The sequence below is a fragment of the Ranitomeya variabilis genome, chromosome 2, assembly GCF_051348905.1.
Source record: "Ranitomeya variabilis isolate aRanVar5 chromosome 2, aRanVar5.hap1, whole genome shotgun sequence".
NCBI lineage: Eukaryota > Metazoa > Chordata > Amphibia > Anura > Dendrobatidae > Ranitomeya > Ranitomeya variabilis.
This window is the reverse complement of record NC_135233.1, coordinates 631,674,598-631,693,624: the sequence shown is the minus strand read 5'-3', so window position 1 is coordinate 631,693,624 and position 19,027 is coordinate 631,674,598. Positions and strand designations below refer to the sequence as shown.

Genomic DNA, 19,027 nt, shown 5'->3' with positions numbered 1-19,027 from the left:
GTCAACCTTAAAAGAGTCCTCCCCACCAATCACTAGAATAGAGGCAAAATGTTATCGTAACTACATATTGGTGAACCCTACATACATTCCACATAATCCCTTTAAAACATACAGCATCATACCTCAGGTTTTGGGACAAAGGCTCGACCAGGAATACTAAAGCAATGTTTGACTTCGCAGAGATACTGAGTCATAATCGACAGTCTACTCCTCTGTTTACCACCAGTGGGCGCTGTCATCCTCTGAAAATAATGTAAGAAGCATTTTTTATATACGAAGAATACTTTAATATCACGTTTAACTCAAGAATTGATAGTTCAAGTGATTGCTCAGAAATCAGAATAAGCTATTAGTAAGAAAGAAATAACACTATTTTTAATTATTATATGAATTATTATCCTCCATCTTTCACCAGTTTTCACTTCTGCAGGATCCAGTTTTAATTGTCAGTTTACCCTGAGCTACTGGGTGGAGACTAACTTCTATGATGGCTCCCAAACACAGTACGTAGAGATAAAAGGGATTCCTGCTCTAATGTCTCTATGTAATACATGACCAGAAGCAGCACAACATGGTGGGCGTTTTACAGCAGTAAGGAGCAGTGTCGTTTTAATTCTAGCTCTGTAAACACTTCCTGCGGACGGATGAAAGTAAAATTGTTCTTTTTGGGTCCAAGGGCGGCAGACAGTTCGTCAGACGACTCCCAAACTCAGCATTCAGGCCACAGTACACTGTGAAGACAGTGAAGCATGGTGGTGCAAGGATCATGATATGGATAGGTTTCTCTTACTATGGCGCCAGACCTATTTACCGACTACCAGGGATCATGGACCAGTTCAAATATATTAAAATACTTCAAGAGGTCATGTTGCCTTACGCTGAAGAGGATATGCCCTTGAAATTTCAACAAGATAACGACCCTAAACACGCCAGTAAGCAAGCAAAATCATTGTTCCAGTCCAACAAAATTGGGATTAGGCCAGTGCAATCCCCGGACCTTAATCCGATAGAACACTTGTGGGGTGTTGGACCGAGACGAAATAGAAAATTGTACTATGGTTAGATGAATCAAAATTTAAAGTCATGAGGACTCAAAAGGAGTGTGACTATCCTGCTTACACATCTTGAAAGGTACTCACAATGCTGAGAATTAGAGATTTTACAGCAAAATAAGCTCCCATCCGGACAATGTATATTTCAGGAAAGGCACTGCATATCTCAGCAGGGCAATGCTAAACTACATACTGCATCCATCACAACAGCATGGCTTCACTGAAGAGTTTGGATGATTCGCTGCTCTCCTGCAGGCCAGACCTTTCATCAATAGAACATTCTTGGCGCATTTTAAAGCCAAAAATCTGACAACGAAAAACCTAGAACTGTTGAGCACATACAGTAGTGTTCAAAACAATAGCAGTGTGTTCAAAACCATGAGTTAATCACAAAATCGGTACACTAGTTTTTATTTCCATACATTGGGAACATTGTTCACTGTTCTCTAACTCAAAACATGAAGAGAAATGAAAATTATTTGAACTACTTTACAGAAAATACCAAAAATGACCATTGGGCTGGTCTAAAATATAGCAGTGTCTGCATTTTTCTTTACAAACTCACTTTATATAAATATGTACTTTATTCTGTGGATTTAGCATTGCTGTGAATCACTAAACTAATATTTAGCTGTTACCCACAGTTTTTTAGAGCTACTTCACATCTATGTCGCATAGTCATCCAACATAGAGGCTCTCTCAGACTTCAACAATGAGGTGTTACCAATAGCGACGACGTCTTCTCCGTCTTTCTCTTCTCCTTTCTTCCTCACAAGCCACAGCAGAAGCAAAAGCCAATTTCAATGATAAATCCAGATTCAGATTGAAGCTCTCCACGTTAAGATCCATCTTGAAGCAGGATACAGCATCAAAAGAAGAGGATTTCATCTGTTCAGTGTCTCTATATATAGAAATCCCACAAGCCACGCCCATTGGGAAATACCGTACGCATGCGCATAAACAACGCAAACGCATGCGCATAAACAACGCAAACGCATGCACACGCAGCGTTGTTTTGCCGTCAGGCGTAAGATCATGCGGATAAAAAACGCTGCGTCAACATGCGTTTTGGCATGCAGATGATACGCTGCGCACACAAACGCTAATGTGAACCTAGCCTAAGAGAATCATAGCGTTTAGATCACGTGAAGTAATTATCCCCCTCTACTGCTCCTTGGTCGGCCTCATCTGGAATACTATGTCCAGTTCTGGGCGCCACATTTTAAAAAAGACATTGAAAAACTGGAGCAAGTTCTGAGAAAAGCTACAGGGATGGATAGAGGACTGCAAGCTATGTCCTACAAGGAACGGTTAAACGATCTGGGAATGTTTAACTTGCTCAAAGAAGGCTAAGAGGAGACTTAATAGCTGTCTACAAATATCTAAAGGGATGTCACAGTGTAGAGGGATCATCATTATTCTCATTTGCACATGGAAACACGAGGAGCAATGGAATAAAACTGAAAGGGAGAAGATATACATTAGATATTAAAAAAACCTTTTTGACAGTGAGGGTGATCAATGAGTGGAACAGGCAGCCATGAGAGGTGGTAAGTTGTCCTTTCAGTGAAGGTCTTCAAACAGACTGGACAGACACCGGTCTGAGATGGTTTAGTGAATCCTGCATTGAGCAGGGGGTTGGACACGATTATCCTGGAGGTCCCTTCCAACTCTAACATTCTATGATTCTATGAATGCCACACACAGAAAAAAAAGACACTTACATTTAATGGTTGTCTGAGAAATGGTCTGCCACACTGAATGCACCTGAGCACATAAATCATCAAGATCAGCTGCTGGCAGCTCCCTTTCCAAATGCTGTAAAATAATGCCCCAGATGTTCTCAATTGGAGTTAAGAGTGGAGATGCTCTAGGCCTTGTTAGCAAATTTAGGTTAAGCAAGTTGCTCATTGTAACACAAGCAACATGCAGCCTGATATTTTCATGTTCAAAAACTGTTCTTGTGCCAAAGCCTGTAAATGCAAGATTTTTTGAAAATGATGATTTTTGGTACTCGCTGTAAAATCTCTTTTTTGTAGCCTTCACAGTAGCACAAAAAATTATGGATTATATGCTGCCTCCTGGAGACGGAGACTAAGAATACCTCTTAGAAAGAAAGTTGGTTCCTCCTTACTCCTGGCCAGTCAGCACCCAGTTATTCAGTTAGTGCAAAAGCAGTAGAAGGAATAGAATTAATAGAATTAAAAGACCCCAACAATGGAGGTTGCTGTATACCCTCATGAAGGCTAACAGTAAGTGATTGGCTAACAGTAAGTGATTTTATTATGAGTACCAAAAAAAATCTTCAATTTTTGGCCGCTTCTTTTGAAAACACAGGAACCATGGAACTTCCTAAAGCAGTCCATGTGATGGGCAAACTAATACCAGTATTGCAGAAGAATGAACAGCATTTCATCAATTCAACTGCCACCTGAAATACCAAAAACTAGCTCTACACAGATGTGGACTGAAGCCTAAGTAGTGACTCTATGGAATAGAAAAACAGATGCCTGGAGGCATATGACCTATGAGATTTCAACCACACGAGGGAAGAGAGCTGTGTCCTGGCAGGCGTTCCCTAGCTTAGGCTAGTTTCACATTTGCGTTAGAATCCGAGGCGTTTAATCCGCAACTGCAAATGAAGGAAAAACCGCATGGAAACACGTACAAACGCAGCGTATTTTAGACGCATATGGTAACGCATGCGGTTTAAAAAATGCGGTGTTTTCATGCTTTTGCATGCGTTTGCGTTTTTTGTGCGCATGGTGGAAAATTTCACAGGAGAAAAATCTAGATAACCAGACACCGCCAATGGGACTACAGAGGGCGTGTATTATGGGATATCTGCTGAAATGTTAACAGTTTGCTACTGTATCCTGTGTCATGATAGATCTTCGCATGGAGAGCTTTTATTTCAACCTGGATTTAAGCATTAAGCTGTTTCTTGCCTGTGCATTTGCTTGGGAGCAACAATGAAATCGAGAAAGACAGAGAAGGACACGGCGTCAGCGTTTTTGGAGACACCCCATTATCGAACTCCGGGAGAGCCATGAAGCCTATCACACGCTATATGGTGAGCTTAATGCCAACCCGGACTAATTCCCGGAATATACCCGGATGTAGCAAGACTCTTTTGGGGATTTGCTTGGTCGTGTCCAAGGAACCATCCGGAGACAGGACACCCAGCTCCGTAGAGCGATTCCTGCAGAGGATCGTCTCCTGGTTACATTAAGGTACGTAATAATTATAAACAAATGCCAGTCATAATTATTATTAACCTGACATGCATTCTTTGTATTTTCCTTTATGTCTTTAGCAGAACAACACCATAAATAGAATTGATTGTAATTTATTTTTTATTTATTTTATTACAGATTTCTGGCAACCCGGAGAGAGCTTATCATCCCTCCACTTCCAGTACCGGCTTGGAATTTCCACCCTGCCTGCCGGGCTTTGTGGAACGTTCTCCAGGATGAATTTATACCCCTACCCACCGAGGACATGTGGATGGTAATTGCAGAGAAATTCTGGAGTGTGTGTGATTTCCCCAACTGTTTGGGTGCGGTGGATGGATAGCACATACGCATTACCAAACCCGCCAGAACTGGATCGGAGTACTTCAACTACAAAAATATTTTTCTGTTGTGCTCATGGCAATAGCAGATTCGGACTGTCGCTTCATCGCCGTGGATATTGGAGCTTTTGGCCATGACAACGATTCCCAGACTTTCAAGAACTCTGATATGGGCCGACGTGTGTATGGCAAAAAATTTAGTTTTCCACGGTCACGACCTCTCCCTAACAGTAGGTGAAAACCTACTGAAGCCATATTCCAGTCAGGACTTGAACCACACTAAAAGGATCTTTAACTACAGACTGACCAGGGCCCGAAGAACAGTACAGTGTACCTTTGGGATTCTAGTCTCATATTGGCGCATTCTTGCAACAGCCATTAATCTAAAAATGGAGACAGTTGATGAGGTGGTCAAAGCCTGTGTGGTTCTCCACAATTACATTATGGCTAAGGAGTTACCCAACATTGAACTGGATGAACCAGTTGCAAACCCATTGCCAGATTACCAGCATCACCCGCTGCGGTCAACTGTTGAACTTGGCCACATGCGGAATCAATTTGCTGCCTTTTTTTATTCTGATATTGGACGTGTGGCATGGCAGGACAATATTGTGTAAAATGTCCTGTTGGGTTTGGGTCTGTACCAGTTATGTTTTAAATGCCACTAATATTTGTTGTTAATAAACTACGTGTTTTGTTATCTTAACCGTGTCTCCTATGTATTTCCTCTACAAACCACTTAGGTTGTTAGTGGTAAGGTAAAAATCATGGCTATTCCACAAAATATTGATTTCTGAACTCTTCCTGAGTTAAAACACTAGTATTGTTGTTTCTAAATGATTATGAACTTGTTTTTTTTTATTATTTGAGGTATGCAAGCAAAGCAATTTTTTTGTTATTTTGACCATTTCTCATTTTCAGAAAATTATATACAAAATGTATTGCTTCGAACTTCAGAGACATGTTGTCAGTAGTTTATACAATAAAAGAACAATTGACATTTTACTCAAAAATATACCTATAAAGAGAAAAATCAGACATACTCGGAAGATTATTAAAGATTATACTGTAAATTTTGCAGTGGTCTCTTAAGTTTTGCCAGAGCTGTATATCTTACATAGTCTCTTTTATTATGTATATCACCGTCCCTAATTACACAATGCCCTCTCATTATGTACAGTGCTGTCCCTTACATATCAGATCATATAGAGCCCTGTTTTTTTATTACACACCGTCCTCTCCTATTAGATATATAATGCAATGATTGATGATGAAGCATGGGAAAGAGTCTTTTCTAATGGAGCAGCTGATGGACTGGTCTTGTGCTGCTCCATCAGCAGTCATTTTATATCTAAAAAGAGAGGACTATGTTATAAAAGAGGGAGCTGTGAATAACAAGAGTACACTATTTAAGGGACAGCACTGAACATAACAGCAGAAGAAGCTATATAATAAGGGAACGCCCCATACGTTACTAGAGAAGACGGTACGCAATAAGGGACGGTGTTACACATAATAAAAAGGAACCTACTGTATGTAACTAAGGACTGCGCTACACACAATACGTGAGTACACAATATACTAAGGGACTGTGCTATACATAATAAGGCTACATTCCTCTATCCGTGTGCAGTTTTGGTGTGCTGACCGATTTTACAGACACATTGAGTATGTCCTATTCTGATCCTCAAAATCGGATCAGACTCCTTGCAGATTAAAATCTGCATAATATCAATTCTTGCAGCATATTTCACCCACACTAGTGAGTGGGGGAAAATATGCAACAAATTCAATTCAAAAACATGGCCAAAATGTATTTTATGCATCATGCTTTCTGCCAACATATTAGGACATGCAGTAGAATTTTCTCCTGCAAATCGTGAACATTTGCACATAGTCTTAATCCCTGTCCAGTGTCCCCCCATTCATTATAAGTCCTTGATAGCATTCTAATGAATTTGGGGATGGGATAAGATGTTATCAGGTACTTAACATCCTCTGCATCCTCCCAATTCATTACAAGTCCTTTACCCTGCCTGTATCTAATCCCATCATGTGTCACGATTCGACTGATGAGTGACCTGGGACCAGGGGGCATCTTTCCTGGCCCTAACACCAGGGGGTGCCCAAGTTTGCCCTGTTCCCCGTGAAACTTCAGATGGCAAAGATGCTGGGGCCTCTACCCTTGCTTTATATCCTAGAACATACCTAAGTCTCTCCCCTTCCCCAACCCGGGGAAGAGAGGCGCTACTGTGTACCGCAGTACACCAACCCGAAAGACAGGGTGACGAGGACAAGGGTAAACTGAAAACTCTATACACACAAAATATACACTCACATATAACAGAGGTATTCACCAGAGTGTGTAGGGAGGGGAAATAAAGTAAAACAGGGAAGGATAAGGAATTTCCAAGTGACAAAATCAGCCAACAGTCGCTAATAAACTCCTCCAGCTCTCCTTCACAACAACAGCTTCTCCCACTCCAAGATCAAGCAGCAAATTGCTAACACTGATGATGACTAGGTAATGGAGCCCAGATTTTGTAGGGAAAAGGAGTGGCTAACCGAGCACAGCTGAATGTGGGAGTTTTCCAATATGGCCGATTAACCCCTGTTCTGCTGGAAGAAATAAACACGTTTAATACACCGGAGAAGTGCTTCTTCTCAGCCTAGTAGGAACGACCAGACGCTACGGTCTTCTGACTCAGCTCCGTTGCGGTATCCCCATGACAACATGTGATACACTACACTGATCTCTGTATCGAACACCAGTGTATGATACAGTTCATATATCAAATCACAGCATTTAATACACTTAAGAGTATCTAACCCCAACATATGATACGGCGAGCAGCACCAATTAACAGAATCAGCTCCGCTTGCCATCCTAACTGACACTTTCCACATGTTAATATCACTTTGCATACACCAAAATGTATCCTCACTGTGATCCTAAACTACATCTTCCCTTATCCTTTTGCAAACACTCAGAAGGGAAGGGGAGGGGAGGAGTGACGTCACACAAACACACACACACACACACACACACACACACACACACGTGAGCAGACCCCGCCCACATTTACAGCTGTAGTAATATGAGCTAGAAGTACACTGGGCTTTCATGGCAAATTACAGCAGATGCTCCCCATAGTGTTTAGTTTCAATAAAACATTTTATTTTAGAAACATGGCAATAAAAGTGTACAACTGTTTGATAATACCCCTCCACACAGGGGAGATATGAATGATAATTTCCATAATAACTCACAAATACAACTTTTACATATAGGAAGATGTCAGGAAATAGGAAGAAGTTCTGATTACTTCAATTACACACAAGGAACTCCCAGCAACATTTGGCTGAGACCAGCCAACAACATTCCCTGAGGAATTTTTATGGCTCTTGTGCTGCAAAGTCAGTCTCTGTCAAAACCCTTCATTCCCCTTCCTGCCTAAAGCCAGCCAAAACTGGTACAGGCACTTCCCAAATTGCATGAGACTCTTTTGATCTTTTAACGTTATGCATACTGGCACCGATCAGGGCTAGAGATATAAGGATTACATATTCCGGATGTCCAATCTATAACTCACTAAAATCGCTAGAAGCTAAACCCAACAAGTTGCAAGGAGCAGATTTCTCCGTAAGTGGGTCATGTATCTACGCCGTGTTTATAATTAAAAACCCCACCTGACGTGGTGAACATCCTGATCATTGTGTTGTTCTTATGAGTGGAAGTAGTTATATTGCCCTCGCTGCAGTTTGCCCATTAGCCAGTACAAAGTAAGGCAGCCTTTCTGGTGACTAATTATCCTAGGTGCAGTACCCTGTCTGACCTGAGGGTAAGGGAGGCGTCAGAGAGCTGCAAGTTCCAAACCGGAACTGGGAAGTGGGATATAGATAAATCCCCTTCAGAAAGGAACCAGGGGCAACCAAACAACCCCTGTTTATGACAAATTGGTGTGAGTGGTGGGGATGATAAGGGTATCCACCCCGTGAACAGTGACAGAAGATCAGACAGAGGGAGGGGTAGGGAAGTAAGAGAGGGAGACATACTGATAATCCATAGTGTAATTTCTATTTAGCAGATAGCATTTTCAATCACTCGCGATATCAGTGTCACAAAAGTAATCGAGTTGGATCACACGTAAAACATAAATATGAGTTAAGCTAGATGGTAGGTAGTTATAATTTATAATCTGGTCTACTTTATCAGGATCGAGTGATTAAGCCTTCCTTAGCTCTTATAAACCATCTCTCAGGGAACCTATGTGACTTCCTGTATCAGGGAGATAAACGTAGTGCCAGGTTCAACTGTGCATTCGAGTCTAATTCTATCCAAGGATTCCAAATTGTAAAAAAGGGTCCCACCTATCAGTTCTAGTGGCTTCCATATGTTCATATAGAATGATGGTATTCATCCTATCTCTCACCGAAGTCATAGATAATGAGGGAGACCTCCACTTAGCCGCTATGTGGATTTTGGTGGCCATGAACAGAAAATTAACCAATCTGTGAAAGTCATTGAAGTTCGGATGTTTCATTCAAAGAAAAAAAACAGAGGGGTTTATTGAAGTATCCCACCAAAAATTAGTTCCACCAAGAGTCTCACCTCGCCTTCTGCCATAAATTCGATACCAAAGGACAAGCCCATCAGATGTGCTTCATGTCTTCTAGTGAGTCACACCCTCTAAAGCATCTGTCGGAGACATTTGGATAGATGCCATGGAGTCTAACTGGTATAAGATATGTTCTATGTAAGACCTTCAAAGATGTCTCCACAAGGGATGTCTGGTGGCTAGCTCTTGATAGCGTATTGCAGCATCGCTGCCATTCTTTTAAAGGTAGGGTAGTGACTAGGTCTTCCTCCCACTGTACCATATATGTTAGTTTTTCTTCATCATGTGGAGGGTTGATACAGTTAACAGAAAATGTGCAATCTGCATTCAAACAAAATTTGACAGGTGCATAAGTATGGGCACCTCACCAGAAAAGTGACATTAATATTTAGTAGATCCTCCTTTTGCAAAAATAACAGCCTCTAGTCACTTCCTGTATCTTTTAATGAGTTCCTGGATCCTGGATGAAGGTATTTTTGACCATTCCTCTTTACAAAACAATTCCAGTTCAGTTAAGTTTGATGGTCGCCGAGCATGGACAGCCCTCTTCAAATGATCCCACAGATGTTCAATGATATTCAGGTCTGGGGACTGGGATGGCCATTCCAGAACAGTGTAATTGTTCCTCTGCATGAATGCCTGAGTAGATTTGAAGCGGTGTTTTGGATCATTGTCTTGCTGAAAGATCCATCCCCTGCGTAACTTCAACTTTGTCACTGAATCATGAACATTATTGTCAAGAATCTGCTGATACTGAGAGGAATCCATGCGTCCCTCAACTTTAACAAGATTCCCGGTGCCAGAATTGGCCACACAGCCCAAAAGCATGATGGAACCTCCAAGAAATTTTACTGTGGGTAGCAAGTGTTTTTCTTGAAATGCTGTGTTTTTTTGCCGCCATGCATAACGCCTTTTTGTATGACCAAACAACTCAATCTTGGTTTCATCAGTCCACAGGACCTTCTTCCAAAAAGAAATTAGCTTCTCCAAATGTGCTTTTGCATACCTCAGCTGACTATTTGTGGCATGCTTGCAGAAATGGCTTCTTTCGCATCACTCTCCCATACAGCTTCTCCTTGTGCAGTGTGTTGTATAGTTGACCAATGCACAGTGACACCATCTGCAGCAAGTTGATGCTGCAGCTCTCTGGAGGTGGTCTGAGGATTGTCCTTGACTGATCTCACCATTCTTCTTCTCTGCCTTTCTGATGTTTTTCTTGGCCTGCCACTTTTGGCCTTAACAAGAACTGTACCTGTGTTCTTCCATTTCCTTACTATGTTCCTCACAGTGGAAATTGACAGGTTAAATCTCTGAGACAGCTTTTTGTATCCTTCCCCTGAACAACTATGTTGAATAATCTTTGTTTTCAGATCATTTGACAGTTGTTTTGAGGAGTCCATGATGCCACTCTTCAGAGGAGATTCAAACAGGAGAACAACTTGCAAGTGGCCACTTTAAGTAGCTTTTCTCATGATTGCATACACCTATGTCATGATCTCTGCAGGCAGAGATCATAGCAAGCCTATAGAGGGACAAGCTCTCGGAAGATGGAACTATACTGACCATGAACTAAGCCTGCCGCGCAACTAGAAATAGCCAGGTAGCATTTCCTATTTATCGCTAGATGCCCAGCTCTGGCCTAAGACCTAAATAGCTAGCAGATGGAAATATAAGACCTGGCTCACCTCTAGAGAAATATTCCAAAGAAGACAGTAGCCCCCCACATATAATGACGGTGAGTTCAGATGAAACAACAAACGCAGCAGGAAAATAGTCTTAGCAAATTTGAGGTCCGCTTACTAGATAGCAGAAGACAGATAGTATACTTTCATGGTCAGCAGAAAAACACTAACAAAACACCATCCAGAGATTACCTTAAACTCTGGCATTAACTCATAACGCCAGAGTAGCAATCCCTGATCAACGAGAGCTTTCCAGACACAGTAACAAAACTTCAGCTGTGAACTGGAACAAATAGGCAAAACAAAACATGGACAAAAGTCCAACTTATCTAGTAGTTGTCTAGAAGCAGGAACAAGCACTGAGAGGCATCAGATAACATTGTTGACCGGCAAGAAACCACCAGAGAAATGAGCTTAAATAGCGACACCCACTACTGATGGAACCAGGTGAAACAGGAAAGAGGATGACAAGTCCAATTCCACAAGCGGCCACCGGGGGAGCCCAGAATCCAAATTCACAACAGTACCCCCCCCTCAAGGAGGGGGCACCGAACCCTCACCAGATCCACCAGGGCGACCAGGATGAGCCCTATGGAAGGCACGAACAAGATCAGAAGCATGAACATCAGATGCATTGACCCAAGAATTATCCTCCTGGCCGTAACCCTTCCAGTTGACCAGATACTGGAGTTTCCGTCTGGAAACACGAGAGTCCAAAATTTTCTCCACAACGTACTCCAACTCACCCTCAACCAACACCGGAGCAGGAGGCTCAACTGAAGGTACAACAGGTACCTCATACCTGCGCAATAACGACCGATGAAAAACGTTATGAATAGAAAAGGACGCAGGGAGGTCCAAACGGAAAGAAACAGGATTAAGAATCTCCAATATTCTATAAGGGCCGATGAACCGAGGTTTAAACTTAGGAGAAGAGACCCTCATAGGGACAAAACGAGAAGACAACCACACTAAATCTCCAACACAAAGCCGAGAACCAACACGACGATGACGGTTGGCAAAACGCTGAGTCTTCTCCTGGGACAACTTCAAATTGTCCATAACCTGCCCCCAGATGTGATGCAATCTCTCCACCACCGCATCCACTCCAGGACAATCCGAGGATTCCACCTGACCGGAGGAAAATCGAGGGTGAAACCCCGAATTACAGAAAAACGGGGACACCAAGGTGGAAGAACTGGCCCGATTATTGAGGGCGAACTCTGCCAATGGCAAAAAAGCAACCCAATCATCCTGGTCAGCAGAGACAAAACACCTCAGATATGTCTCAAGGGTCTGATTAGTCCGCTCGGTCTGGCCATTAGTCTGAGGGTGAAAAGCAGATGAAAAAGACAAATCTATGCCCATCCTAGCACAGAATGCCCGCCAAAATCTAGACACAAATTGGGTACCTCTGTCAGAAACAATATTCTCAGGAATACCGTGCAATCGGACAACATTCTGAAAAAACAGAGGAACCAACTCAGAAGAAGAAGGCAACTTGGGCAGAGGAACCAAATGGACCATTTTAGAGAAACGGTCACAGACCACCCAGATGACAGACATCTTCTGGGAAACAGGCAGATCTGAAATAAAATCCATCGAGATGCGTGTCCAAGGCCTCTTAGGAACAGGCAAGGGCAACAGCAGTCCGCTAGCCCGAGAACTACAAGACTTGGCCCGAGCACAAACGTCACATGACTGCACAAAGACTCGCACATCTCGTGACAGGGAAGGCCACCAGAAGGATCTTGCCACCAAATCCCTGGTACCAAAAATTCCGGGATGACCTGCCAATGCAGAAGAATGTACCTCAGAGATGACTCTGCTGGTCCAATCATCCGGAACAAACAGTCTATCAGGCGGACAACGATCCGGTCTATCCGCCTGAAACTCTTGCAAAGACCGCCGCAGATCAGGAGAAACGGCCGACAAAATTACTCCCTCCCTAAGGATACCTGTGGGTTCAGAATTACCAGGAGAGTCCGGGTCAAAACTCCTAGAAAGGGCATCTGCCTTAACATTCTTAGAACCCGGTAGGTATGACACCACAAAATTAAAGCGAGAAAAAAATAAAGACCAGCGCGCCTGTCTAGGATTCAGGCGTCTGGCAGTCTCAAGATAAATCAAATTTTTGTGGTCAGTCAATACCACCACCTGATGCCTAGCCCCCTCGAGCCAATGGCGCCACTCCTCAAACGCCCACTTCATGGCCAAAAGCTCCCGATTCCCAACATCATAATTCCGCTCTGCGGGCGAAAATTTGCGAGAAAAGAAGGCACAAGGCCTAATGACGGAGCAGTCGGAACCTTTCTGCGACAACACTGCCCCAGCTCCGATCTCCGAAGCGTCAACCTCAACCTGAAAAGGCAGATTCACATCAGGCTGACGCAACACAGGGGCAGAGGCAAAACGGCGCTTAAGCTCCTGAAAGGCCTCTACAGCATGAGGGGACCAATTAGCAACATCAGCGCCTTGTCTGGTCAAATCAGTCAGTGGTTTAACGACATCCGAAAAACCAGCAATAAATCGGCGGTAAAAGTTGGCAAAGCCCAAAAATCTCTGAAGACCCTTAAGAGAGGAGGGCTGAGTCCAGTCACAAATAGCTTGCACCTTGACGGGATCCATCTCAATGGAAGAGGGAGAAAAAATATACCCCAAAAAGGAAATTTTCTGGACCCCAAAAACGCACTTAGACCCCTTCACACATAAAGAATTAGACCGCAGAACCTGAAAAACTCTCCTGACCTGCTGGACATGAGAGTCCCAGTCATCAGAAAAAATCAGAATATCATCCAGATATATTATCATAAATTTATCCAGAAAATCGCGGAAAATATCATGCATAAAAGACTGGAAAACTGAAGGGGCATTAGAAAGACCAAAAGGCATGACCAAATACTCAAAGTGGCCCTCGGGCGTATTAAATGCGGTCTTCCACTCATCCCCCTGCCTGATCCGCACCAAATTATACGCCCCACGAAGATCAATTTTAGAGAACCACTTAGCACCCTCTATACGAGCAAACAAATCAGTAAGCAATGGCAATGGGTATTGATACTTAACAGTGATCTTATTCAGAAGCCGATAATCAATACATGGTCTCAAAGAGCCGTCTTTTTTTGAGACAAAGAAAAACCCAGCTCCCAAGGGAGAAGAAGATGGACGAATATGTCCCTTTTCCAAAGACTCCTTTATATATTCCCGCATAGCAGCATGTTCCGGCACAGACAAATTAAACAAACGACCCTTTGGATATTTACAACCCGGTATCAAATCTATGGCACAATCGCACTCACGGTGCGGAGGTAACGACCCAAGCTTGGGTTCGTCAAAGACGTCTTGATAATCAGAGAGGAACTCAGGGACTTCAGAGGGAATGGACGACGAAATAGAAACCAAAGGTACGTCCCCATGAATACCCTTACATCCCCAGCTCAACACAGACATTGCTCTCCAGTCCAAGACTGGGTTGTGAGACTGCAACCATGGCAATCCCAGTACCAAATCGTCATGTAAATTATACAGCACCAGGAAACGAATAATCTCCTGGTGATCCGGATTGATACACATGGTTACTTGTGTCCAGTATTGTGGTTTATTATTAGCTAATGGGGTGGAGTCAATCCCCTTCAGAGGAATAAGAGTCTCCAAAGGCTCTAAATCAAAACCACAACGATTGGCAAAGGACCAATCCATAAGACTCAGAGCGGCGCCAGAGTCAACATAGGCGTCCGTGGCAATGGATGACAAAGAACAAATCAGGGTTACAGACAAAATAAACTTAGACTGAATGGTGCCAATGGAAACAGACTTATCAAGCTTCTTTGTACGCCTAGAGCATGCTGATATAACATGAGTAGAATCCCCACAATAGAAACACAATCCATTCTTCCATCTAAAATTCTGTCGCTCGCTCCTGGACAGAATTCTATCACACTGCATACTTTCTGGCGTCTTTTCCATAGACACCGCCAGATGGTGCACCGGTTTGCGCTCCCGCAGACGCCTATCAATCTGAATAGCCATTGACATGGACTCATTCAGACCTGCAGGCAAAGGGAACCCCACCATAACATCCTTAACGGCATCAGAGAGACCTTCTCTGAAAGTTGCCGCCAAGGCGCACTCATTCCACTGAGTAAGCACAGACCATTTACGGAATTTTTGGCAGAAAACTTCAGCTTCGTCTTGCCCCTGAGATAGTGCCATCAAAGTTTTTTCTGCCTGAAGTTCCAAATGAGGTTCCTCATAAAGCAAGCCCAAGGCCAGAAAAAACGCATCCACATCGCGTAACGCAGGATCCCCTGCTGGCAATGAGAAGGCCCAATCTTGAGGGTCACCCCTGAGCAAGGAAATCACAATCCTAACCTGCTGAGCAGGGTCTCCAGCTGAACGAGATTTCAGGGACAAATAAAGCTTACAATTATTTCGGAAATTCTGGAAGCTAGCTCTATTCCCTGTGAAGAACTCCGGCAAAGGAATTCTCGGCTCAGATACCGGAGCATGTACCACAAAATCTTGTAAATTTTGTACTTTCGTGATGAGATTATTCAAACCCGCAGTTACACTCTGGAGATCCATTATTGTCAGGTGCACACAGAGCATACAGAGATTAGGAGGAGAGAGAGAAAAAAGACTGCAGCAAGGCAGACTGGAGGAAAAAAAAAAAAAAAAAAAAAAAAAATTCCAGCAGACTTCTTATAACTCTCCTTTCTCAACCTGGGTCTTTAACACTTTATTGGCCGGTCAAACTGTCATGATCTCTGCAGGCAGAGATCATAGCAAGCCTATAGAGGGACAAGCTCTCGGAAGATGGAACTATACTGACCATGAACTAAGCCTGCCGCGCAACTAGAAATAGCCAGGTAGCATTTCCTATTTATCGCTAGATGCCCAGCTCTGGCCTAAGACCTAAATAGCTAGCAGATGGAAATATAAGACCTGGCTCACCTCTAGAGAAATATTCCAAAGAAGACAGTAGCCCCCCACATATAATGACGGTGAGTTCAGATGAAACAACAAACGCAGCAGGAAAATAGTCTTAGCAAATTTGAGGTCCGCTTACTAGATAGCAGAAGACAGATAGTATACTTTCATGGTCAGCAGAAAAACACTAACAAAACACCATCCAGAGATTACCTTAAACTCTGGCATTAACTCATAACGCCAGAGTAGCAATCCCTGATCAACGAGAGCTTTCCAGACACAGTAACAAAACTTCAGCTGTGAACTGGAACAAATAGGCAAAACAAAACATGGACAAAAGTCCAACTTATCTAGTAGTTGTCTAGAAGCAGGAACAAGCACTGAGAGGCATCAGATAACATTGTTGACCGGCAAGAAACCACCAGAGAAATGAGCTTAAATAGCGACACCCACTACTGATGGAACCAGGTGAAACAGGAAAGAGGATGACAAGTCCAATTCCACAAGCGGCCACCGGGGGAGCCCAGAATCCAAATTCACAACACACCTAGCTATGAAGTTCAAAGATCAATGAGGTTACAAAACCAAAAAAAGTGCTTTAGTAAGTCAGTAAAAAGTAGGTAGGAGTATTTAAAACAAGAAAATGATAAGGGTGCCCATACTTATGCACCTGTCAAATTTTGTTTGAATGCAGATTGCACATTTCCTGTTAATACAATAAACCTCATTTCAAGGCAGAAACATTACTGTGTCCAACAGTTATTAGATATATGAAACTGAAACAGCTGTTGCAAAAAAAACAATTTTTATAAAACATTAAGCTTAAGATTGATAGGGGTGCCCAAACTTTTTCATATAACTATAATTGAATAGATTAATGATATTATTCCCCTCCCCAAAGGGTCATTTAGACACTTTTGCTCGAAACTAGATATTTGAAGGGGAGTATTAGTTGTAAAACTTTGCTTGGCAAAGTGAAATATTTGATTTATCCACATTGCTTCCCTAGCAGGAGGCTCAAATTTCTGAATAAACTCCTGCCTATCAAGCAGTACATTAAATGGGGAGCAAATATGTTTTAATAAGGAGATCCCCTTCAACTTCCACCACGAGAAGGAATGAGGCTCAAGGCCAGGTAAAAATATTAAATTATGGAAGAGGGAAAGTAATTGGGATGGGCTAGACTGTAATTTGAATTTAAATCTTAATTTCCTCCAAAGAATGAGAGAATGTGCCGTAGAAGGTGCAAAAACGGTTAAACTCTATGGGAGCCTCTCCGTAATCCACATTAATCCTGGTAATGAGAATGGTTTAGTAAGAAATGATTCCAAGAAGACCCAATTAGTTAAATGGGCTATTTGGGCAGACTTGAAATATAAAGCAAAATTAGGTAATGATAGTCCTCCAAATTTCCTGTGAAAGTGCAGTTTTTTGCAAAATTCTGTGTTTTTTCCCCTGCCATATAAATTTAGAAATTATAGTATGAATATTGGTGAATGTCTTAGTTGGGACCATGATCGGGTGGGATCGGAATAAATATAAAAAAAGCGGGGTAGTGAAACCATCTTTATTGCATGCAATCTACCGAGCCAGGACAGAGTTAAGGGAGACTACTTCTTCAAATCAGCCTGAAGATTTAGTATTAATGGGTTATAATTCCATTTAAATAGGGTCGACCTGGTAGTTGTTAAATTGATCCCTAAATAAGTTAGATAATGTTCTCGTCTTGTGAATCCAAAGTGAGAAACTATGTTGGTTTGCTTTTCTTTTGGGGTGTTCAAAAATAGTGCCTCAGATTTATATATGTTTATTTTAAGACCCCAAATCACCTCAAAATTATAAAGGGGCGAAAATAAATTTGGAAGGGTGGTGTGTAGGTTGGTTAAAGTCAGGAAGAGGTCTTCCGCGAAGAGACTAACTTTGTATCGGTCCCCCAAATTATCAGAGCCAGTAATATTGGGGTTTTTTCGTACAGCCTCTGCCAGGGGTTCCATGGCTAAAGCAAAGAGGGCTGGTGATAGAGGGCAGCCCTGTTTGGTGCCTCTTCTTATGTTTATTGGAATTGGATGTGTATTAAAGGGAACCAGTCACCCCCAAAATCGATGGTGAGGTAAGCTCACCATCATCAGGGGCTTATCTACAGCATTCTGTAATGCTGTAGATAAGCCCCCGATGTTACCTGAAAGAGGAGAAAAAGACGTTAGATTATACTCACCCATGGGGCGGTCCCGCTGCGGTCCGGTCCGATGATTGTCTCAGGTCCGGTCCGGAGCCTCCCATCTTCATTCCATGACGTTCTCTTCTGGTCTCAACGTCGCGGCTACAGCGCAGGGGTACTTTGTCTGTCCTGTTGAGGGCAGAGCAAAGTACTGCAGTACGCAGGTGCTGGGCCTCTCTGAGCTGTCACGGCGCCTGCGCACTGCAGTACTTTGCAATGCCCTCAACAGGGCAGACAAGGTACGCCTGCGCCGCAGCCGCGGCATTGAGACCAGAAGAGGATGTCATGGAATGAAGACGGGAGGCTCCGGACCGGACTCGAGACACCCATCGGACCGGACCACAGCGGGACCGCCCCGCAGCTGGACTGCCCCTGGGTGAGTATACTCTAACATCTTTTTCTCCTCTTTCAGGTAACATCGGGGGCTTATCTACAGCATTACAGAATTTTTTATGGTAATTTGCAAAGTGGATAATATTTAGATTCCTTCTGATATTATCAGGTGCTTGCCTTGTGGGTATAAAACCCACCTGGTCATGGTGGACAAGCGAAGGTAGTAATTTATTAAGCCTATCCGTAACAGTAGACATGAAAATTTTTAAATCTATGTTTAATAACGAGTTAGGTCTAAAATCTTTTGTTAGCAAATTATCTCTTTTGGGTTTAGGTATCACGGTCACATGTGCCACATAGAACATCTGGGTACCATTTAGTAGTGACTTACAAAAGTTTTTAATATGGGGAGCTAGCGTCTATACAAATTTTTTGTAATATATTGCTGTGAGCAGGGGCTTTTCCTTTTTTAAAATTTTTAACAACTAAATTTATTTCTTCTTTTCAAACATCCTGATGAAGTTGTTGGGCTGTAGGTCCCATGATCCTGGGGAGATGAAGGTCTTGTAAAAAGGATTCTAGGAGTTGTGGTAGGTGTGGCTGTGGAGTTGAATATAGTT

The 19,027-nt window shown here is 42.7% G+C and overlaps 1 protein-coding gene across 4 annotated transcripts in view; it reads right to left on the bottom strand.

The window, feature by feature from the left end:
- Positions 1 to 19,027, bottom strand: part of TFB1M (transcription factor B1, mitochondrial) — a 205,884-nt gene that overhangs the window by 121,975 nt on the left and 64,882 nt on the right. For 3 of the 4 annotated variants that reach the window (XM_077289058.1, XM_077289059.1, XM_077289061.1), the window contains exon 6: positions 123 to 242. The exons of the other annotated variant lie outside the window; for it this stretch is intronic. In XM_077289058.1, coding sequence (XP_077145173.1) covers positions 123 to 242 — 120 coding nt within the window. The remainder of the gene's footprint in view (positions 1 to 122; positions 243 to 19,027) is intronic. 4 annotated transcript variants of the gene reach the window in all.